Source organism: Acartia tonsa, chromosome 15 (assembly GCF_053477335.1).
Source record: "Acartia tonsa isolate MP-2025a chromosome 15, ASM5347733v1, whole genome shotgun sequence".
Lineage (NCBI taxonomy): Eukaryota > Metazoa > Arthropoda > Copepoda > Calanoida > Acartiidae > Acartia > Acartia tonsa.
The window spans coordinates 11,941,759-11,965,664 of record NC_137274.1 but is presented as its reverse complement, the minus strand read 5'-3'; the positions used below and the strand labels follow the sequence as shown (position 1 = coordinate 11,965,664).

At 34.9% G+C, this 23,906-nt stretch overlaps 2 protein-coding genes across 7 annotated transcripts in view; both read right to left on the bottom strand.

Annotated features, from left to right (window-relative positions):
• LOC145307633 (uncharacterized) overlaps positions 1-20,463 on the bottom strand; it is a 35,174-nt gene extending 14,711 nt beyond the window's left edge. For 2 of the 6 annotated variants that reach the window (XM_080150110.1, XM_080150111.1), the window contains exons 1-15: positions 20,325-20,462; positions 19,417-19,550; positions 18,555-18,672; positions 17,634-17,758; positions 13,886-14,022; positions 12,904-12,982; positions 12,203-12,245; positions 11,320-11,410; positions 10,426-10,547; positions 4,922-5,039; positions 3,438-3,499; positions 3,233-3,277; positions 2,988-3,073; positions 1,459-1,533; positions 1,061-1,155 (exon numbers count right to left, since the gene is read on the bottom strand). In XM_080150110.1, coding sequence (XP_080006236.1) covers positions 1,061-1,155; positions 1,459-1,533; positions 2,988-3,073; positions 3,233-3,277; positions 3,438-3,499; positions 4,922-5,039; positions 10,426-10,547; positions 11,320-11,410; positions 12,203-12,245; positions 12,904-12,982; positions 13,886-14,022; positions 17,634-17,758; positions 18,555-18,672; positions 19,417-19,539 — 1,319 coding nt within the window. In that variant the 5' untranslated portion in view covers positions 19,540-19,550; positions 20,325-20,462. Of the gene's footprint in view, positions 1-1,060; positions 1,156-1,458; positions 1,534-2,987; positions 3,074-3,232; positions 3,278-3,437; positions 3,500-4,921; positions 5,040-10,425; positions 10,548-11,319; positions 11,411-12,202; positions 12,246-12,903; positions 12,983-13,885; positions 14,023-16,014; positions 16,139-16,832; positions 16,945-17,633; positions 17,759-18,554; positions 18,673-19,416; positions 19,551-20,324 lie in introns of those variants that run through there. The other 4 variants (XM_080150112.1, XM_080150113.1, XM_080150115.1 and 1 more) reach the window with 4 other exon arrangements.
• Positions 20,464-20,641: 178 nt separating this feature from the next.
• Positions 20,642-21,022, bottom strand: LOC145306898 (uncharacterized). The gene has a single exon (XM_080149239.1). It carries the CDS (start codon positions 21,020-21,022, stop codon positions 20,642-20,644), a length of 381 nt encoding a protein of 126 aa, XP_080005365.1.
• Between the last annotated feature and the right edge of the window lie 2,884 nt (positions 21,023-23,906).

The following is a 23,906-nucleotide window of genomic DNA, read 5'->3' as shown; positions in this document are numbered from 1 at the left end:
TATATTGATATACAGATGGGGTAAATTTTTTTAATTGAGATTTAATCCTTTGCCCATTGTTTTATCCTTAAGATCTTTGTCTGTTATTATTAGTTTTAAAAGTACAGTTGAAAGGCTTAAAAACTGAGATTTTAATATTCAAAGCAAACTTAAAAGGTACAGAATGGTTAAGAAAGGTTTAGTCAAAAGCAACTTCATGTTTTGAACCTTGAATTTAGCCAATTTATCACACTCAAATTTAGCTTCCTTAATGAGTATAATTGTTGCAGTCAGCAAATATTATTTACAATTCTACAACTCATTGAATTAACGGCAACAGCAATAATAAGTCACACACAGTGTGTCCAAAGTTTAAATGCCTTTTCCATATTTAGAGTCAGTTAAAAAAAAAGAAAAAGACTCCTTATTTTCTTTAAACGCTGTCTTAATTAAATTCTATGGTTTTTGTGTTTTATGGTTAGTTTTGAAATTTCCCATAGGAATTTTACAACACAAAATTGACTAGGTAAGAAACATTTAATATTATTGATAATACTAGGTATCATGATGCTGAAATTATTAGAATGATTGAGTAAGATTTTAGAAAACATGTTAACTTTACACATAAGGTTTCGTGATAGAGGTGGAGCTTTGAAAACATGTTATTTGAATACTAGGTTTCGTGATAGACAAAGATTTTTTAAACATGTTATTATCAACTAGGTTTCTTGATGCTGAAAATATTAGAAACATGTTACATTAATACCTACCAGGTTTCGTGATAGAGATTTCAAAAACATGTTATTTTCAACTAGGTTTTAATGCTGAAATTATAAGAAACATGTTACCTTAATATACCTACCAGGTTTCGTGATAGAGATTTTGAAAACATGTTAGTTTAAGCTAGGTTTCGTGATATAGGAAGAGTTATGAAAACATGTTTTTTTAACTAGGTTTCGTGATGCTGAAATTATAAGAAACATGTTAGGTACTTTACTACGATAAGTCTAGGTTATTTTAACTAGGTTTCATGATTGAGGAAGAGTTTAATAAACATGTTATTTTTTAAGTATTAGTTCCTGAAGTATGTGTTAGCATGTGTCTCTTCATGGAATATTTGTTGATATTTTTACCACAGAACAGGCACAGTTCCATCATCATGTGAGGCGCGTGATTCTAAACAAATAAAAAGGATTATTATTATTAAGAGATAAGACAAAGGCTGATAAATTGATGTACATCCACAATGATGATACACAAAGTTATCCCTTCTGTAAATTAAATTGGTTAGGTAGTTAATAGTGTAATAAACAGCCAAATATCCCCTCCCTCCCCGACCCGTCTGTCAGTCTACTATGCATTACCTCAGCACGATTTTTCTTTATTTCCTCATGAGCTGAAAATACTGCGTCACAATAGAGCGTGGGAAAATTCATTGGAAGGTGGGAAAATTTATCGAAGTGTGAGAAAAATGAATACCTCTGCACGATGTTTCTTAATATCCTCATGGGTAGAGAATACAGCGTCACAATGCTTGCAAGTCCACTTGGTCCTACAGGGGACACAACACATATTTCTTTAATCTTCGAATTTAAATTATTACGTAGATTTTTTTTTTAATTGGAAGATTTTTTATTTTTCAATATTAAAGAGATTTGTAGGTATACTGTGCCTAAACAATTATTTTAACTAAATTTACAAGGAATCTAAAGGGATAAGACAATGGCCGATATATTAATGTACATCCCAATGATGATACACAAAATTATCCCTTTTGTAGCATAATTTTAGTATTTAAAAACTTTAACCACTCAGCTTAATAAATCAACCAATCAAAAATCACTAAAGTCCCCAAAGTTTTTAGGCCACAAAAAATTAGAAAACTTTGTTGTAAAACTTTGGGGACTAGTGTAATAAACAGCCCATTGTCCCCTCTCTCTCCCTGACACATAATTGGTTAGCTCTTTTCGTTAATTTTAACATGTTTGAATTGTCCTAGAGATTTAAACCTTTATATGATGATTAAGAGATATAAGTTTTCCGGAATTGTAATGTAGGGAGTAGATTTGAAATCTGCATCAAATTTTAAGGATTTTTTATAAAATTCGTTTTTTGTATAATTCTTTATCTAAAAGCGGAAATACAAATTAAGTTAATTAATTTTGGCATCTGTGATTGGTGGATTTAAAAAATCTGCGCTCTGATTGGATGTCGTACATCATTCAACCAATTAGAGCGCAGGTAGTTTAAAATCCACCTATCCTATTGGTCAAAATTAATTAACTTAAAATGTATTTTCGCTTTTAGATAAAGAATTTTACAAAAATTGAATTTTATAAAAAATCCTTAAAATTTGATGCAGATTTCAAATCTACTCCCTACATTAAAATTCCGGAAAACTTATATCTCTTAATGATGATTCCTATTACAGTTAGGTACGATTTAGGAAGTGTAGCAAAAAAAAAATTATTAATAAACCAATCAAATTCATCTAACTTTTGGAATACTGATTCCTATTACAATAAGGTACAATGTTACAAGCGAAACATCTCTATAATCAAAACCTAAAAATGTAATTATGTCCTAAAATCGTAGGCTGTATTTAAGCAGTCTTGCAACCAAATTTACTTACCAATTTTGTATAGACTTCTGCAATTACATTCTGCCTTTTTTTGAGATTAGTGGTTAGAAAGTTTAGCAGTATATCTGTCCTTCTGTCCGTCAGTCGGACAGTATTCTCTTAATGGATCATCTTCGACATGGAAATAGTTGTTGCATTTTTATTTGAAACTATTTGATAGATTTTTTTATGTTACTATGTTGGCAGTGATAATTAAAACTGTAGGAATCTAAAGTGACAAGCTAGTGGCCGATATAATTGACGTAAATCCACAATGATGTTTCAAAAAATTACCCCTTCTGTAGACTACAATTAGTGGTTGAATTGAAACGTTTGGACGACAGTCAACTTAATGAACTACCAAATTAAAAAGTATGTGTTTTTTCCTGGGTGGTTTGTTAGTCTTTGGCTTGTCCTTCTTGGGGTTAGTTGGGTCATGCTTCCTAGCCATGTGCTCTGCCAATCTTCTAGGACCTAAGAATTCAAAAAGAGCGTGAGAAAATTCATAGGTGCGTGGGAAAATTCATAGGGGCGTGGGAAAATTCATAGGAGCGTAGGAAAATTCATATAGGCGTGAGAAAATTTCAAGGAGCATGAGAAAATTTAGAGATTTGTGAGAAAATTCATAGTTACTAGGGTCATGCTTCCTAGCCATGTGCTCTGCTAATCTTCTAGGACCTGCAAATTCAGAAAGAGCGTGAGAAAAATTATTGAAGAGTGAGAATAATTCATATATTTGTGAGAAAATACACTGGAGTGTGGGGAAGTTCATTGGAGCATTAGAAAATTCATAGGAGCATGGGAAAATTCATTGGAGGCGTGAGAAAAATAATATTACCTGCACAAGTCTTGCCGCAGATGTCGCAGGGTGTGGGAGTGTTGTACTTGTTTATATTACTGAAAAAATTTCCAATTTGCTCAAATTCAGAATTTTAACTGGTACCCAAAGTTTTATAAACACGTGTACTCATAAGTTGAATAAAAAACTTTGGCGACAATAAAAATAAAAACTATTTTCAACCAATATTATTTTTATCTCAAGGGTGAATTTTGTTAACCATCATTGGGATGTACAACATTTTTACAAATGTACAAATGCAAATCCTTTGTCTGGAAGTTCTAACTGTGCATAGTAATGACTTGCAAACTCCCACTCCCCGATTTTTGTCAAAAGATCTTTAATAATGAGGCGGTTATGTCCAAGATTTAGATAGCTCTGTCTTATTCTAGACTAGCGGATACGCCCCCTCGAGGCCTCTAGGGGCATTTAAGAGGGGAGTTGAATCCCAAAATCCATTTTTTGGAGGGGGTGAAGTGTTTTCTATGGGCAATTTCTCTTGGGAAGGTGGTGGTACCCTCCCCCAAAATAGTTATAAACCTTCCCGGGACGACCTATGAGAAGCTACCCTGTTAAGGAGAACCCGATCGGTTCAGCGGTTAGCGAGATCCTTTGGTACAAACAAACAAATAGATAAACATCCTTTTACTTTATTTCTAGATGTTTGACAGGTTTCTCTTTTTGATGCCAAATTGGCTAGGATTGTGTTAGGTTAAGGTGTCTATAGAAAGGTCTTTACATGCACCATAAAAACTAATAACATTATGGGGTCTATCTACAAGATTTCAAGTACTTAAGACGGTTTGTTCTTCATTTAATCTCAATGTAGAGAAAATTCTCTACAAGGGCTAGGTCTAAAGCTGTAGTACTCTGGAGAGGTAAGTAGATTTAAATTTCAATAGTTTTCTCATAAATTGGCTTTTTTTATATTATTTTTTGACTAAAACTGTAAGGTTTATACCTATGGGAAAAAAAGTAAAGCGATTGGTTTTATTGTTTGTTTTTTTCGCCCTTTAGTATTGTTGGTGTTAACTATAGTGTTCTCATTCTTAATATGTTATTGGTAGGGTTGGCAATCCGTCTAATTTTTGGACCGGATACGGATCTTTACAAAAATCCGCCAAAAAATGAAACGGATTAATCCGTGGTTTCCGAATTTTCGGATTCTATCAATATTTTTAAAGGCCATATTCCGAATAAATTAAAGGATTAAATTTTACCGAGTACTGAAAAGAAACTAAAACTGCGGGTTTTTTCATATTTTCACAGTGGCTTTTCTCCTATTTCTAGACCCTACAGCGGCCAACATGACTTTGTTCAAAATTAAAATTCAAATTCGGACTAAAAAACTCGAGACATAATTAAAGCCTAATAATTAAAAATCGGAATATGCTATTAAAATAACGAATTCCAGATTTCGGATTCGGAATGCCCTAATAATATTGGCCCTAAAAAAGTCTTACTTTAATTGAGCAACTTTCCTGTATCGTTTGGCCCGCCGCTGCTTGATGGGCAGACCGTCGGCATCGAGTTCCGGCTCTTTCTTCACCCGCTGTTTCGTCTCCTTGGCTCGCGGTTTACGCATCTTCTTAGGCTCTTTCACTATAAACAAGAAGAACAATTATTTAAAGTAGTTTTTTGTCTTTAGCTTAAGATTTTGGATTTAGGCAATTAAATTCTTTTATCTAAGTTTTGTTTTAGACAATTTTTCTGTACTTTCCTTACTCCTCAAAGTTGTCCCCAAAGTTGTTAAGCCAACGAATAAGAAAACGTTATTACAGGACTTTGGGGACTAGTGTAATAAACAGCTCATTGACCTCCCTATCTCTCTGCTAAAAAAAAAACTTAAGGGAAATTAACCTTTCACAGTTTCAAAAATCAGCTGAAAGTCAATTATGACATTCCATTTTTTCAGTAAAAATTGATACAACAAAAATTTAGCTATCTATATCAAATAGCAGCTGAGAAATTCACGTTTTTAACAGATGGACGGATGAACATAAAAAATAATGAGAAAGAAAATAAAGAGAGACATATAAGAAAAAAATAACATAACTAGATAATAAAAAAACACTTTAATTGTAGTATAGGTGCGTTTATAAAACGTTCCAGTGAAATAGGATTATCAACCCAAAAACAAAATAATCTGTAGGTATTATCCTCTTAGAAATATTTTTTCAATTTTGAAAATTCTTATTTCAATCTTGAATAGGTAGGTAGGAATTGAGAAAATAATGAAAACCTAAAAATCTAGTAATCAATCTAGTAATCGATCTAGCTCCCCAATCATTGGGTAAATCTTGATGAAACTTGGTTTAAGTAAGAGAAATGTAAACTTGTTGATTAGGAGCCGAGAAAATCACGTTTCCCCCACTTTGTCTTTGACAGACAGACGGACAGGCTTTTCGAATTATAGAGTAGCTTCGCTACTAACAACTGAGATAGAGAAAAATAAATACAAAATGTGAAAGCGGCTAAAAAAGCTGTCAATGAGCTGTCTGGCTGCCAATAATATTAAATTAAGACAAACTGCCAATAATATTAATAATAATATTGAATGGTCAAACAATCCCCTATTATACCCTATAAAAATTAAAACTCTTTTCTTTAATAGCAATAGAGAAATTATATTTTTTGTTGACTTACTCAGACCGGCCCTAATAAAAAAGTAAATTGCACAACAAAGAAAGGTGTGTGTAAGCGAATATAAGGGGGGGGTTTTAATGCAACCATCTCGTAATCAGTGAGCAAATGGCACTTAGAATTCGAATTTCGAGTTGAAATTTTGCATGGGTAATCCTTGGTAGGTCTATTTTCCCTAAATCGAACAAAAAGTTGGAAAAGTAACGGCTGGCGGCTGCAGCTCAGCCGTTTAGCCGTTTTTGGCCTATTTTTAGGGCAAATTCATCATTATTTACGTAGGAATCAACTTTTTAAAACATAGTTTTGGTTTAATTCATATTAAATGATAGCAATAACCATTTTTTAAATTTCTAGTACCAGCTGCTAAACGGCTAGAACCGGCTGAAAACGGCTGGGAGCGGCCAAGAGTATGAAGAGTAGATAGGGCTTGTGACATGTCTAGGGGTAGGTTTTTATGGGTGCTGAGCTCAAAAATACTACTTAAAATAGTGACAACCAATCCATATGGCAGCTGGGTAACAGCTGCAGCTCAGCTGCGAGCGGCCAAGAGTAGAATGAGTAGATAGGGCTTGTGACGTGTCTAGGGGTAGGTTTTTATAGGTGCTGAGCTCAAAAATGCTACCAAAAATAGTGGGGGCCCATCAATGTGGCAGCTGGGTAACGGCGGCAGCTCAGCTGGGAGAGACCAAGAGTAGAATGAGTACATAGGGCATGTGACATGTCCAGGGTTAGGTTTTTATGGGTGCTGAGCTAAAAAATGCTACCAAAAATAGTGGCGGTCCATCCATATGGCAGCTGGGTAACTGCCGCAGCTCAGCTGTGAGAGGCCAAGAGTAGAATGAGTAGATAGGGCTTAGGGGCGGTCCATCCATATGGCAGCTGGGTAACAGCTGCAGCTCAGATGGGAGCGGCCAAGAGTAAAATGAGTACATAGGGCTTGTGACGTTTCTTGGGGTAAGTTTTTATGGGGAATGAGCTCAAAAATGCTCCCAAAAATAGTGGCGACCCATCCATATGGCAGCTGGGTAACGGCTGCAGCTCCGCTGGGGGAGGCTAAGAGTAGAATGAGTAGATAGGGCTTGTAGGCTGTAGCTGTTACCCAGCTGCCATATGGATGAGCCACCACTATTATTGGTAGTATTTTGAGCTCAGCACTCATAAATACCTACCCCTGGACACGTCCAAAGCCCTATGTACTCATTCTACTTTCGGCAGCTCCTAGCTGAGCTGTAGCTGTTACTCAGCTGCCATATATGGATTGGTCGCCACTATTTTTAGTAGCATATTTGAGCTCAACACCCATAAAAACCTACCCTGAGACACGTCACAAGCTCTATCTACTCATTATACTCTTGGTGGTGCGCAGCTGAGCTGCAGCTGTTACCCAGCTGCAATGTGGATGGGTCGCCACTATTTTTGGTACCATTTTTGAGCTCGGCACCCATGAAAACCTACCCCTAGACACATCACAAGCCTTATCTACTCATTCTACTCTTGGCCACTCGCAGCTGAGCTGCAGCTGTTACTCAGCTGCCATATGGATGGGTCGCCACTATTTTTGGTAGCATTTTTGAGCTCAGCACCCATGAAATCCTACCCCTAGACATGTCACATGCCCTATGTATTAATTCTATTCTTGGCCTCTACCAGCTGAGCTTCGGCCGTTACCCAGCTGCCATATGGATGGGCTGCCACTATTTTTGGTACCATTTTTGAGCTCAGCACCCATAAAAACCTACCTCTAGACACGTCACAAGCCCTATCTAATCATTCTACTCTTAGCCGCTTGCAAATGAGCAGCAGCTATAACTTAACTGCCATAGGGATTGGCCAAAACTATTTTTAGAAGCTTTTTTGAGTTCAGCACCCATAAAAACCTAATCCTGGACACGTCACATGCCTCATGTACTCATTCTACTCTTGGCCTATCTCGTCTGAGCTGCGGCCGTTACCCAGCTGAGCTGCGTCCATCACCCAGCTGCCATGTGGATGGACCTCCACTATTTTTGTTAGCATTTTTGAGCTCAGCACCTATAAAAACCTACCCCTAGACACGTCACAAGCCCTATCTACTCATTCTACTCTTGGCCGCTCGCAGCTAAGCTGCAGCTGTTACCCAGCTGCCATATGGATTGGCCATCACTATTTTTAGTAGCATTTTTGAGCTCAGCACCCATAGAAACCTACCCCTAGACATGTCACAAGCCCTATCTACCCTTTATACTCTTGGCGGCTCCCAGCCGTTTTCAGCCAGTTCTAGCCGTTTAGCAGCTGGTACTAAAAATTTTAAAAAATGGTTTTATTAGGGTGAGGCGGGGCATTACCGGTAATTTTTTCGGTTTTTTGAAAAAAAAATGGGGTAAATATTAATATTTTAAAATGGGACCAAGACCATTAGAAAGCTTACGGAAAGGACTATCAGGTCCTAATAGGACGTTATCCTAAGACTTTTAGAAGTTTGTCATAATTGGACTCAAAGAAATTACCGATAAATGCCCCACGGTGGGGCATTGTGGGTAACGTCTTTTCAACCTAAAAAAAATCGATGAAAAACGGCCAAACGGCCAGTCAAACATAAATAATCATAATTAGTATAGGTTATAGGGATTATCCACAAAAATTTTCATAAAGATCGGACTATTCCTTCTGTGTCAAAAATCATTTTTTTTAAAAGACGAGAAATTTCGATTTTTTTTTCACAAAAATTTTCTTAAAAAATAAAATTTAATTTTTTTTATATAAAAAAAACCTGCTCTATTCACTTTTTGGCCTAATTCTTAAAAAGCCCATATTGAATTTTAGATTTTACCAAAGAAAACCTGAAAATTGATCTTAAAAATCGAATTTGAATTTTTTTTTCGACGTTACCGAAAAATACCCCGCGCGAACTTTGGTCATTTTTGAAAAAAATATTAACTCTACATTTAAGCTCTCAACGGATTTAGAAAGAGTGGGCAATTCTTAGTTCAAAAGGTTTTTACGGATCAGTTCTAGGTCTTACCAATTTTTGTGTAGGTCGATCTTTAAACACCTAGGTGAAAAAATTTTTGAAAAAAAAAATTTAGTCCGACTTTGAGACCCAAAAAGTACCCTTAAAATTCATCTCACAAAAATTTCATTTTATACTTTTTTGTAGGCAATTTAATAAGGAACAAATTTGGTTTTGTGTTTTTTTCTGTCAGTCGATTAGAACATGGAGAAAAATGTCATTTTCTGAAGGTGGGTAAAAAATTACCGGTAATGCCCCTTACCGGTTAATGCCCCGCTTGACCCTATCATTTAACATGAATTAAACCAGAAATATGTTTTAAAAAGTTGATTCCTACGTAATTAATGATGAATTTGCCCTAAAAATAGGCAAAAAACGGCTAAACGGCTGAGCTGCCAGCCGCCAGCCGTTACTTTTCCAACTTTTTGTTCGATTTAGGGAAAATAGACCTATCAAGGATTACTCATGCAAAATTTCAGATCAAAATTCGAATTGTAAGTGCCATTTGCTCACTGATTACGAGATGGTTGCATTAAAAACCCCCCCCTTTATAGATGTCTGAAACTTCTTGCAGGGGTGTACATCCTGCATAAGATTTTTTATTTCCCCGGCTGCAAAATGTTTGACCCCCCCCCCCCTAATTTTTTCCTCAAAGGAGGGTTTAAAATGAAAAATGTTTTCAGTACTCTTTACTTTTCCCTTCCTTTTCTCTTGTTTTTTCACAAAAATATTTTCATGACTGTCTATTTCTTCATTCCCCCCCGCAGGAGATCCCATGCAGAATATACACCCCTAACTTCTTGTGAAGATTCATCAAACTTACATGGCTTGAAATCTATATCTTCATCATCACTATTACACTAGTACCCAAAGTTGTAAAATAAAGTTTAGTTTTCTTATTCTTTGGCTTAACAACTTTGGGGACTTTAGTAAATTTTGTGTATCATCAATAGACATGTACTTCAATTTATCGGCCATTGTCTTATTCCTTTAGATCTCTACCACTAGCGGCTACGCCCCTAGAGGCCTCTAGTGGCATTTAAATGTTTTTTATTTTTATTTTAAATATCTAATTTGATAAATAATGTTTTCAGCTTTTAAATTAATGTCTCTAAGCAGCGCGATTTTTTTGTGATTTTGGTAGTACCCTCCCCAAAAATAGTTATAAACCTTCCCGGGACCTATGAGAAGCTACCCTGTTAATGAGAACCCGGTCGGTTCAGCTGTTAGCGAGATCCTTCGGTACAGACAATCAAACAGACAAACATCCTGTTACTTTAGTATAAGGGTTGCCCCCTATCTCTTTATGATAACAGATAGAGATCTGAAATTGTAAAGAAGATTCATCAAACTTACGTGGTTTGAAATCCATATCTTCATCCCCATCATCAGCTCCCTCCATGTAGTTAGGATCATAATCTTCATCCTCGTAATCGTCATCATAGTCGCCGTAGTCCTCCCCATTCTCAGCTTGCTCTGACATTGCAGTGCGCCATTTTAATTTTGAAAATTCAGGTTTTTCCACGATTTAAACCGGTTAAAACCAGACTTTTCTAGAAAAACCTAGATTTTTGCCAATGAATCCTGAGAGAGAGACAAAGAAAAAAAGGAAAGAAGCAAAGAGCGAAAAGGAAAAGAGATAGCCCTCCCCATTCTCGGCTTGCTCTGACATTGCATTGTGCCATTTTAATTTTTGCGCATTTTTAAAAGCGATAAGAGATAGATAGAGAGTGAGAGAGATATAAAGAAAGAAGAAGAGAAAGAAGGAGAAAAGGGATAAAAAAAAGGAGAGAAAGAGATAAGAGGTAATTTGGTAGGGACAAACCTATTAGAGGACATCAATTAAGTAGAATGCTCTACAATTTTATTTTCAATTTGGGTGATTTTATTTATATTTTTGGAAGATTCTTTCCAGTATGGCTTCGAAACCGATTGATATCCACTGGATTAGAACCGGTTCAATTCTCAGCCATACTGAAAAATTAGGTATAGCATCGTATTGCAGACAGTTTTCCATGAATATTAAAATAAAAATCATAAGATTGATACCAGTTTAGTTCGTCTGATCCTTTGGCACCTCGGAGCTAAAAAACTGGTTTTAATCTTATAATTGTACACTCTATATCTGCGCAAAGCTGTTTATAATACGATGCGAGAAATAACTATTATCATCTATTGTCTTATCCCTTAAGAACCCTGCTTATTCCGGCGGAGCTGCGTGGCTAAATTCATTATTAGAATAGCGTTCCTTGATCCAGAAGTGACATGAGCATCTCAGCTGGTATGTTCATCATTCCATTGATGTTGAGATTATCCAGCTGACCCGCACCTTCGTCATACTAGAGATTATAACAATAATACTCATTTTTATACCCCTCAACTTAATTAAAATGTTTGGGTATAGTCCCTTTCGTGGCATCGCCTCTTAAGGTCCGTTGCGTCGTATTTTCACAGTAGCTTTTCCATAATTTCTAGCCCCTGCGGGGGGCTCTAACCCTGCGGTGCAATCACGGAAACCCAACTTAACCTAGTCTAATCTAAAATAACCTATAAAAACTAATGTGAAAATACGATTTTGCGTTAAGTAAGAGGCTTATATACTATCTTCTATAAAAAAAAATAATAAAAAGCGAAAATATTCTATAATTCGGTCTGTCCGTCCGGCTGTATTTGTTCATTTAAACAGGTTAGAATTGTGCTATTGATTTCAAACATTGCATGATGATTCCTTCTAGAGCTTCGCTTTATGGATGATGTCATCCTTGTTTCGGTGAACCTCATAATTTAAAGTTTTTTTTGGTAACTAAATTGTTCTCTTTTTGCAGAGAAGTCCTATAATAACTTATTTGTTGCCTTAACAACTTTGGGACTAAAATAAATTTTGATTGGTTGGTTACTTAAGTTGCGTGTTAAACGTTTCAACCACTAATTTTAATCTACAGAATGGGTGTAATTTTGTGTATCATAATTGGGAATGTACATCAATTTTTCAGTCATTGTCTTATCCTATTAGATCCCTATATTAATCGCCCCGTATTATAGATAGCTTTCCGCGGATATGATGCGGATAGTATTACTAGGAACCGGTTCTAATCCGGCGGATAACAAGCGGATTAAAGTATTAAAGTTTCCTGTTCAGGTTCAGCCTTGACAACTTCCTCCAGTTTTGTCTGCACCTTCAAATTTGAATGGATATATAATATGTGAATATTGCGACATGGGAACAGAACTTTTGTCATCAAAGGGATATTTGCATAAATTGCATTTAACAAGTTTGATTGCAAGCATAAGTTACAAGAATATCATCAAACATAGGTATATAATTTTGCATTACAATAAATAGCAATCAATTATGCACCACTAAAATAGTCAACATGCTGTTTTTGTGAAAACATGACAGCCATATAATTTGCATATATCCAAAAATAGGTATGATTTTCAAGTCTTCATATTTTCAAAACTACCTACGTGATAGAAAATTGAAATTCTTTTAAATTTGTGTCCAATAGAAGTAGTTTAACCTATTGAACAGGAAAAAAATATTCATTTCAGTAAAGTCAAGTTTAAATGCACTTCGTGCACCTACCCCTTTATTATAAGTCCCTCCATGGTCAGGGGAGGGGATATATATGATATATATAGGGATGAGAGGATAGGGGTAGCGTTGTATTAGCCAGCTGAGAGAAACATTTTATCAGGGTATGCAAAACTCTCTTAGGGTATTGCCAATAAAATTTTTTGGCCGGATACTGAATATCCGGCTAATTTCCATTCCGGATATCCGGTCGGATATTTTGATATCCGGTATCCACGTTATTAATATATCCATTGCACCTTGTGACACTTGCAGTTCTTACATTTACCAGTTTCGTCAGATAAATTCTCCTTCGAAATGAACTGGAATATTTCATCTGAGACAAAAATACTCTTATTTTATGATTTTTATTTTACTATTCGTGGAAAATAATCTGTAATACGATGCTACACATGATTTTTCAGTAAGACGTGTAGAAATACTCTTATTCTATTATTTTTATTTAAATATTCGTGGAAAATAATCTGTAATACGATGCTATACATGATTTTTTAGTAAGACGTGTAGAAATACTCTTTTTCTATGATTTTTATTTTACTATTCGTGGAAAATAATCTCCTGGTATATGATGCTTTACATGATTTTTCAGTAAGGCTTGCTGCAGAAGGAACCGGTTCTAATCCAGCAGATATCAAAATCGAACTAGAGGAGTTATTAATCGCATCATAATATAAACTGCTTTCCGCGGATATAAAAAAAAGACTATTTTGAGTAAAATAAAATTAAACAAGAATGGTTTCCATGAAAACTAAGTAATTTTTGAAGTGAAATAATAAGGTTTTTGAATTTTTAAGCATGACCGACAGACAGACGGACAATAAATGTATAGAGAAGATATGTATAAATATAAGGAATCTTGAATAAAAATTGCAGCTGTCTATCTAAAATAGCAGTTGAGAAAATCACATTTCTCCAACAATAAGGTTTTGTCTTTTTGAGCATGACTTACAGACAGACTGATTGTTTTTCTATGGGTACTTTAATCTACAGAAGTGGCAATTCGGCGTATAATATTTGGAGATGTACATTGTACATCCATTTAGCGGTTCAGCAGTTAGTGAGAACCTTCGGTAAAAGCCAAAACTTTGCTAGTTTAATATACAGAAGAGATAATTTTGTGTATCATCATTGGGGATAAACATTAATTTATCGGCCATTGTCCTTTTCCTTAAGATCCCTTATAAAATAGGATATATAAAATTCATAATTAAGAGATTTCCTTTGAGTTCTATAAGACAGCTGCCCTTATTAATTCTATCATTATATGCGGGCTTCAGTTTCTGGGACAGATGAGGTTGAATTTTGTCAAGGCATAACACAATTAAAACTTCTTCAAATGTTGGAGATAATATCTCGTCCTAGGATAGATAGATAGTTAGATAGATAGATAGTTATATAGATAGATAATTAAATAGATGGATAGGTATATAGATAGATAATAAAATAGATAGATAGATATATAGATAGATAATTAAATAGATAGATAGATATATAGATAGATAATTAAATAGATAGATAATTAAATAGATAGATAGATATATAGATAGATAATTAGATATGTATATATAGAGATAGATAGATAGATGTTAAGATGCCTAGAGTAGTGATAGATACATGTTAAGATATCTAGACATTGATAGATATATGATAAGATATCGAGAGATAGTTAGATATAGGTATGTTAAGATACCTAAAAGAGAGATAGACATTTGTTAAGATCTATTATTCTATCTATCCATCAATATATCCATCAATCTACTCATCTATCTATCAATCTATCCATACGTCTATTAATCTACCTATTCATTATTTAATCAATCTATCCATCAATTTTTCCATTCATCTATCTATAAAACCTAATCAAACAATCAGTAAAGGGGGGGGGGGGGGAAATGTGGTGACTCGTGCCACGACATACCAGCAATTTTATTTTGGGTGCTACTCCCTTAGTTTTAGAGATAATTGGATGAAATCTTTTGGGCTGGGTCAGTAATTACCCCAACTATTGGTATCTTTCAAAAAAACGGCGGCGGGACCACCGCTCCCGCCGCCCGACGCCGTTTTCCGCCGCCACCAAAAAAAAATTTTTTTTGCATTTCTCGCCGAATTAGGCAATTTGGAATCATTTGAGACCATGTTATTTTTTTCAAAAATTTTTCCCCTTACAAAAAATGTACAATTTTTGTACATTAAGGTATATCTTAAATTCAGTGGTAGGTACTCCTGTGATTTAAAAGATATTGAAACAAAATATTTTTAGGTAGGTCAGTAACTAATGGCAGAGGTACGGCTGCGGAAAACGGCGGCGGGAAATGCAAAAAAAAATTGGCGGCGGAAAACGGCAGGAGCGGTGGTACCGCCGCCGTTTTTTATTCAAATATTTATTACTGACCCATCAAATAAGATTTTGTTCCAATATCTTCAAAAGCACAGGAGAAGTACTGAATTTAAGATATACCTTGATATACGAGAATTTGAAAAATATGACTTGTAGGGGGAAAAATTTTTGAAAAGTCGCAGGGCTGCTTGTAAGGGGAAAAATTTTTGAAAAAAATAACATGGTCTCAAATGATTCCAAATTGCCTAATTCGGCGAGAAATGCAAAAAAAAAATTTTTTTTGTGGCGGCGGAAAACGGCGACGGACGGCGGGAGCGGCGGTCCCGCCGCCGTTTTCTTAATTCAAATATTTTTTACTTACCAACCTAAAAAGATTTTGTTTCAATATCTTCAAAATCACAGGAGAAGTACTGTATTTAAGATATACCTTGATATACGAGAATTTTGAAAAAAGTCCCCCCGCAGGGTTGCTTGTAAGGGGAAAATTTTTTGAAAAAAATAACATGGTCTCAAATGATTCCAAATTGCCTAATTCGGCGAGAAATTCAAAAAAAAAAAATTTTGGTGGCGGCGGAAAACGGCGGCAGGCGGCGGTCCCGCCGCCGTTTTTTTTGAAAGATACCAATAGTTGGGGTCATTACTGACCCAGCCCAAAAGATTTCATCCAATTATCTCTAAAACTAAGGGAGTAGCACCCAAAATAAAATTGCTGGTATGTCGTGGCACGAGTCACCACATTTCCCCCCCCCCCTTTATAATTCCATCCTTTAATAAAACAATCTTTCAATCTATCTATTAATCTATTTGTTCAACTATCAATCTATCCATCAATCAATCTATCAATCAATCTATCAATCAATCTATCAATCAATCTATCAATCAATCTATCAATCAATCTATCAATCAATCTATCAATCAATCTATCAATCAATCTATCAATCAATCTATCAATCAATCTATCAATCAATCTATCAATCAATCTATCAATCAATCTATCAATCAATCAACCGACCTGAATCAACTCATCATCACCAATTTTATGTCCCCTTTTCCTGAGATTATTGAGAACAATATTCTTGATCTTGTCATAATAGGCTGCCACCCCCATTCATCTATCAATCTTATCATCTATCAATCTATCTATTCAACTATTAATCTATCCATTCGTCTATTAATCTATTTATTCTTCTATCTATCCATCCATCAATATATAAATACAAATCAAACAATCAATATATCTATCAATCAAGCAATCAATCTATCAGTCAATCTATTTATCAATTCATCTATCAATCAATCTATCAATCAATCTATCAATTTATCTATCAATCAATCTATCAATCAATCTATCTATCTATCAATTTATCTATCAATCAATCTATCAATCTATCAATCAATCTATCAATCAATCAATCTATCAATCAATCTATCAATCAATCTATCAATCTATCAATCAATCAATCAATCAATCTATCAATCAATCTATCAATCAATCTATCAATCAATCTATCAATCAATCTATCAATCAATCTATCAATCAATCTATCAATCAATCTATCAATCAATCCATACATCAATCAATCTACCTGAATCAACTCATCATCACCAATTTTATGTCCCCTTTTCCTGAGATTATTGAGAACAATATTCTTGATCTTTTCATAAAAGGCTGCCAGCCACCCCCATTCATCTATCAATCTTATCATCTATCTATTCATCTATGTATCTATCTATCCATCTATCTAATAATGTATCAATCTATCTATCAATTTACCCATCAATTTACCCATCAATCTACTTATCAATCAATCAATACATCAATCAACCCACCTGAATCAACTCATCATCACCAATTTTGTGTCCCCTTTTCCTGAGATTATTGAGAACAATATTCTTGATCTTGTCATAATAGGCTGCCACCCCCATTCATCTATCAATCTTATCATCTATCAATCTATCTATTCAACTATCTATCTATCCATTCGTCTATTAATCTATTTATTCTTCTATCTATCCATCCATCAATATATAAATACAAATCAAACAATCAATATATCTATCAATCAAGCAATCAATCTATCAATCAATCTATTTATCAATTCATCTATCAATCAATCTATCAATCAATCTATCAATTTATCTATCAATCAATCTATCAATCAATCTATCTATCTATCAATTTATCTATCAATCAATCTATCAATCTATCAATCAATCTATCAATCAATCAATCTATCAATCAATCTATCAATCAATCTATCAATCAATCTATCAATCTATCAATCAATCAATCAATCAATCTATCAATCAATCTATCAATCAATCTATCAATCTATCAATCAATCTATCAATCAATCTATCAATCAATCTATCAATCAATCTATCAATCAATCTATCAATCAATCTATCAATCAATCCATACATCAATCAATCTACCTGAATCAACTCATCATCACCAATTTTATGTCCCCTTTTCCTGAGATTATTGAGAACAATATTATTGATCTTTTCATAAAAGGCTGCCTATCTATCTATCCATCTATCTAATAATGTATCAATCTATCTATCAATTTACCCATCAATTTACCCATCAATCTACTTATCAATCAATCAATACATCAATCAACCCACCTGAATCAACTCATCATCACCAATTTTATGTCCCCTTTTCCTGAGATTATTGAGAACAATATTCTTGATCTTGTCATAATATGCCGCCACCCCCTGGGTAGGATCATACTTGGCGTCTGTCAGATCTATGCACAGTCAGGGTGTTATGGATACACAATACATTTTCGACCTACCTTCATTAAATGACCTTTATCTCCATGTTCCTATCGAATGACAGAAAAAACGTAAAAGTAAAGTTGCTCGTTATTACCTTGGCTACAATAAAGTATAAAAGGATTTTTTTGTGAAATGAATTTTAAGGGTACTTATTAGGTCTCAAAGTCGGACGAAAAAACTTTTGTGTTCTGGATACACAAAGCATTTTATTACGGGTGAAATAGTACCCAAAATTTAAAAAGTACCCAAACTTGAAAAAGTACCCAAGGTTGAAAAAGTACCCAAAGTTGAAAAAGTACCCAAGGTTAAAAAAGTACCCAAAGTTGAAAAAGTACCCAAGGTTGAAAAAGTACGCAAAGATGAAAAAGTAGGTACCCAAAGTTGAAAGGGTACTGGATAAACGGCCCAACCAATAAATGCGAGGGGATATTGCATCCTAAATTGACGATAATTTTTCTCCTGTCATAATATCCACGTATATTCAACAACCATAACAACCATAAAAATAAATGTTAGGAAGAAAGGGGACATGGAACTGTAAATTACACTGGTACCCAAAGTTTTAAAGATTATTATGAATGTAAAAAACATTGGACTGTAAATTACACTAGTCTAGTACCCAAAGTTTTATAAATTGATATCTTCAAAACCTAATCATGTATCCTTAAGAAACTAGTATATTCTTAGGGATAATATTCATATTTTCAAGTGGAAATACACTTTTTTAATTCTTTCTCCCTCCCTCTATTATGTATCCATATGAACCTAGTATATTCGTCATATCTGGCATGCCATGGCCGCCCAACAGCTGGTTGTCTGTCTGCATGGCTTCAGCCAGCACTGGGATACTTTTCTGTTCTATCATCTCATGGGCCTCCTCCTGCTGTAGGTAAGACCACAAATTATCAGGGTGTTTAAGAGATAAAATAGCCAAAAACCAGTGTTTATTACACTAGTCCCAAAAGTTTTATAATAACGTTTTCTTAAAAAATTTTGGGGACTTTTAAGAATTTTGTTTGGTTGATTCATTAAGTTGAGTGTTCAAACTTTTCATCCACATATTTTAATCTACAAAAGGAATGTTTTTGTGTATCATAATTAGGGATGTACATCAATATATCGGCCATTGTCTTATCCCTTTAGTTCCCAGTTTATAGGAACTGGGTAAATCCCATTTCCCCCATGGCATTACAGATTGACGGACAGACAAAGCGAATTATAAAGTAGCTTCGCTACTAATCAAATTTCTATAGATTTGGGTTGCAAAGTTTGAAACAAACCAATAATGATTTGATAAGGGTATCAAAAGTTTTCAAGCCAACGAATAAACTGTATCCCACAACCTTACTTAAATAGGTTAATGTAGGACACCTGCCATATCAGGGAATTATTTGAGATTAAAGTTCCTGCTGACCTTTATTTATTCTCAGGGAGGGAGTGGACATTGGGCTGTTTATTACACTAGTCCCTAAAGTTTTATAATAACGTTTTCTTATTCGTTGGCTTGACAACCTTGGGGACTTTTATGGAAGGGAAGGGACATTGGATAGGTAGTTAACTGCTGCATTGGTACCCAAAGTTTTATACAACAGGGGGAGGGGGGGCCTCATCTTTTATTCATGCTTGCCTGATGCATCTGCTGTTGCTGTTGGTCATGAAGTTGTTGTTGTTGTTGTTGTTGCTGCACCACATCAACATTCTTCATCAGCTCGATGTTGTATTTAGTCTCCTCCATCTCCATTCCATCCATCCTGTGGCTATCTGCAAGATAGATAGATATAAATAGATAGGTAGGTAGATAAATATAAATATAGATAGATAGATAAATAGATACAGAAAGATAGGTAGATAGGTGATTAGATAGATAGATAGTCGACTGATTTTTCAGGGATTTAATAGGTTCTTCATATGTATTTTCTTATATCCTTCGGTTCTCAGCTATACTAAAATCTCGTGTATATCATCGAATTACAGACAATTTTTCACTAATATTAAAATAAAAATCATAAGAATAATACCAGCTTTATTAATCCGCACCTTCGGCCCCTTGGGTCTAACAAAACTGGTTTTTAATCTTGTAATATTTTAATTTATTTTCTGCTGAAAGCTGTCTATAACATAATACGAAAAATAACTATTTTAGTCTAAATTAAAGGTTAGGGCCATGCAATGGCCTCGAAAATGACATTACTTCCAATTAAGGCCTCAAGCCAAAGTTCGTGGATTGAAACCAGTGGCGTCAACAGGGTTTTAACAGGAGGGTGTGAAGTCCAGGTGGGGTAAAAATAGGGTGTAAAAATAGGATGTCTTTGTAGCATCTTTGAGCACGCTTTTAATTGAAACATAAACTTAGACCATTTCAAAATTCAAATTTAATTTCTTTCCCCCCAATGTATACCTATAGAAAATACAGCACTTTCTTAATTTTAAGAACATGAAAAAAATACACCCCTGTCATACTGATAAGATAGATAATAGATAAATAGGTAGATAGGTGGGTAGGTAGGTAGATAGATGACGTAAAATGTTACCTACCTTAAATAATACTGTTGAACAATTTCTGTATCTTGTGTCCGCTTCCACCAAGATTATAGCATAATAAAACTCTGAAAAAAAAACAAGGATGACAACATCCATAAGTAGTGAAGCTCAAAAATCATGAATGGACAAATGAACTATAGAGTAGTGTCATTAAAGATAAACATAAATATATCAAGAAACCTTATAAAGTTAATAACGTGATAAGTTCAAACCTAGGAATCAATCTAGCACACTGCCTAATTAATTTAATTTAATTTAATCAGGATAATGTTCAGCTCCACTGTGGTAGAATTTTGAACATGTCAGCATTTTCATCTTCTTTCTGGTTCGGGTTGTATTTCTCGCCATATCCAACGGTCATACAGATTTTTAAACAGATTCAGGTTACTAGCAGACTTTATATTGTGGGGAAGAGAGTTCCATTTGTCAATAACTCTAATTGAAAAAAAGTTTTTGCGAAAATCTGAATTAAATCTGGGCTTCTTCAGATTCAAATTGTCAGCTCCAAGTCTTGTTTGGTGGGCAGGTTGTTGAAACTTGTGGAAAAACATTTCTGCATTGACATTGTCATAGTTTGATAATATTTTCCACACTTGGATCATGTCTCCACGCTCACGTCTGTCTTCTAGTGACTGTAACTTTAGTTCTTTAAGCCTAGCTTCATAAGAGTTACCTTGAAGTCCAGAGACCATTTTAACGGCTTTTTCTTGTACTTTTTCTAGTATTTTTTTGTCTTGTTCAAGCCAGGGTGACCATGCTTGAACACAGTATTCAAGGTGAGGACGCACATATTACTTGTAAAGCTTGATCCAGGTAACTCTGTCTCTATATGAAACTGCTCTAGACATCTGTCCTAAAACTGAACTGGCTTTGTTGGCAGCTTTTTGACACTGAACTGATGGTTTCAGAGAGTTTGAAATCCAAACACCAACATCTTTTTCTTCGTTGACATTTTCAAGGACAGTACCAGAGGGTGCATAGCCATTCATGGTATAATGTGTTTTATTGTTACTTCTACCAAAATGAAGAACTTTACACTTGTCAGGATTAAACTGCATTTGCCATGTATCAGCCCAAATTAGTAAATTGTTTAGATCTTTTTGAAGTTGAGCAGTTGATTCTTCATTCACAATTATTTTTCCACACTTTGTATCATCTGCAAACTTGTACAAAATGGAATTGGTTTCATCTAATGACTGATCAAGATCATTAATAAAAATAATGAATAGGAGAGGGCCAAGTACCGAGCCCTGTGGAACTCCAGAGATCACCAGGATCCATTCTGACATTTCACCATTTAGTACAACTCTTTGCATACGTTTATTCAGCAAATTTTTTATCCAGTTAACAGTTTTTTCATTTATTCCTGCAGCTTTAATCTTCAACAAAAGTCGTTTTATTGGTACCTTATCAAACGCTTTAGAAAAGTCAAGGTACACCATATCTATATTTTGCCCAGAGTCAACAGCTTTTGTTAGATTCTCGAGATATTCAAGTAGATTTGTCAAGCAGGATCTTTTCTTTCTGAAGCCATGTTGAGAATTTTTTATTATTTTGTTGCTTTCCAAATATTCTGTCATGTCATCTTTAATAATTGATTCCATCAGCTTGCATACAATAGAAGTTAGGGAAACTGGACGATAAGGGGGGGGGGAAGTTTTGCCACTTTCGCTTACTCCGTGATTATTGGGCTAGGTATTAAAGTTAGACTATAGGTTATTTGGGATAAAAGTTTACTTTTGGGTAGTAGCTCACGTATTTTTAATCATTTTTTGGATAACCCCACCCCCTAGCCCCCCGGGGCTCAAAAACCCCCTTAAAATGAACCTAACCTTAATTTTCTCAGGAACAATTTGACCAATTGAGATGATTTTTTAAACTTAAGCTTTTATGCTTTTAAACTACCTTCTAGTTTAGAAGTCACCCCCCTGCCGCCAACCCCTAGCCCTCCGGGGCTCCAAAAAACCCTAAAAATGAACCTAACCCTAATTTTCTCAGGAACCATTTGACCAATAGAGATGATTTTTTAAACTTAAGCTTTTATGCTTATAAACTAACTTCTAGTTTAGAAGTCAACCCCCTGCCGCCAACCCCCAGCCCTCCGGGGCTCCAAAAAACCCTAAAAATGAACCTAACCTTAATTTTCTCAGGAACAATTTGACCAATAGAGATGATTTTTTAAACTTAAGCTTTTATGCTTATAAACTAACTTCTAGTTAAGAAGTCACCCCCCTGCCACCAACCCTTAGTCCTCCGGGGCTCCAAAAAACCTAAATATGAACCTAACCTTAATTTTCTCAGGAACCATTTAACCAATAGAGATGATTTTTAAAACTTAAGCTTTTATGCTTATAAACTAACTTCTAGTTTAGAAGTCATCCCCCTGCCGCCAACCCCTAGCCCTCTGGGGCTCCAAAAAAACCCTAAAAATTAACCTAACCTTAATTTTCTCAGAAACCACTTGACTAATAGAGATGATTTCTTAAACTTAAGCTTTTATGGTTATAAACTAACTTTAAGTTTAGAAGAAGCCCCCTGCCACCAACATCTAGCCCTCCGGGGCTCAAAAAAACCTAAAAATAAACCTAACCTTAATTGAAATTTCTTATTTGAAGAGTTAGAGGTACATTTATTAAACCAAATATGCTTATTTTTGGATGTTGTTGACATGTTTGCTGAAAAAAATTAGAATCGGCTTCCAGGTTCAGGTGCTGCAGGCCTCTAGGTCCACTCTGGAGACAGGTAAAATTAAAATTTCTTATTTGAAGAGTTAGAGGTACACTTATTAAACCAAATATGCATCTTTTTGGATGTTATTGACATATCTGCTGAAAAAATTAGAATCGGCCTACAGGTTCAGGTGCTGCAGGCCTCCAGGTCCCCTCTGGAGAAAGGTAAAAATTAAAATTTCTTATTTGAAGAGTTAGAGGTACACTTATTTAAACAAATATGCTACTTTTTGGATTTTATTGACATATCTGATGAAAAAATTAGAATCGGCCTCCAGGTTCAGGTGCTGCAGGCCTCCAGGTCCACTCTCGACAGGTGAAAATTAAAATTTCTGATTTGAAGAGTTAGAGGTACACTTATTTAACCAAATATTCTTCTTTTTGGATGTTATTGACATATCTGCTGAAAAAATTAAAATCGGCCTCCTGGTTCGTGTCCTACAGGCCTCCAGGTGGACAATGGATAGGTAAAAATAAATTTTCTTATTTGGAGGTTAACTTATAAAACAAACTATGCATTGTTTTTGATGTTAATAACATACTTGAAGATAAAATTTAAATCGGCCTCCAAGTTCAGGTGCTGCAGGCCTCCAGTTCAACTCTAGACATGAAAAAATTTAGATTATTAATTTAATAGTTAGAGGTCAATTCCCAAGAAAATAAGCATCTTGTTGGATAATATTACCATATTTAAAGAAAAAATAAAATCGGTCTCCAGGTACTGCAGGCTTCTAGATGGCTTTTTGGGGGTATTTTCAGATATTTTCGCTGTTTTTTTCTCAGTTTTTAAAAACATGTTAGGTATCATATTCATTGATACTTTTTAATATGGACACTTTTACCTGCG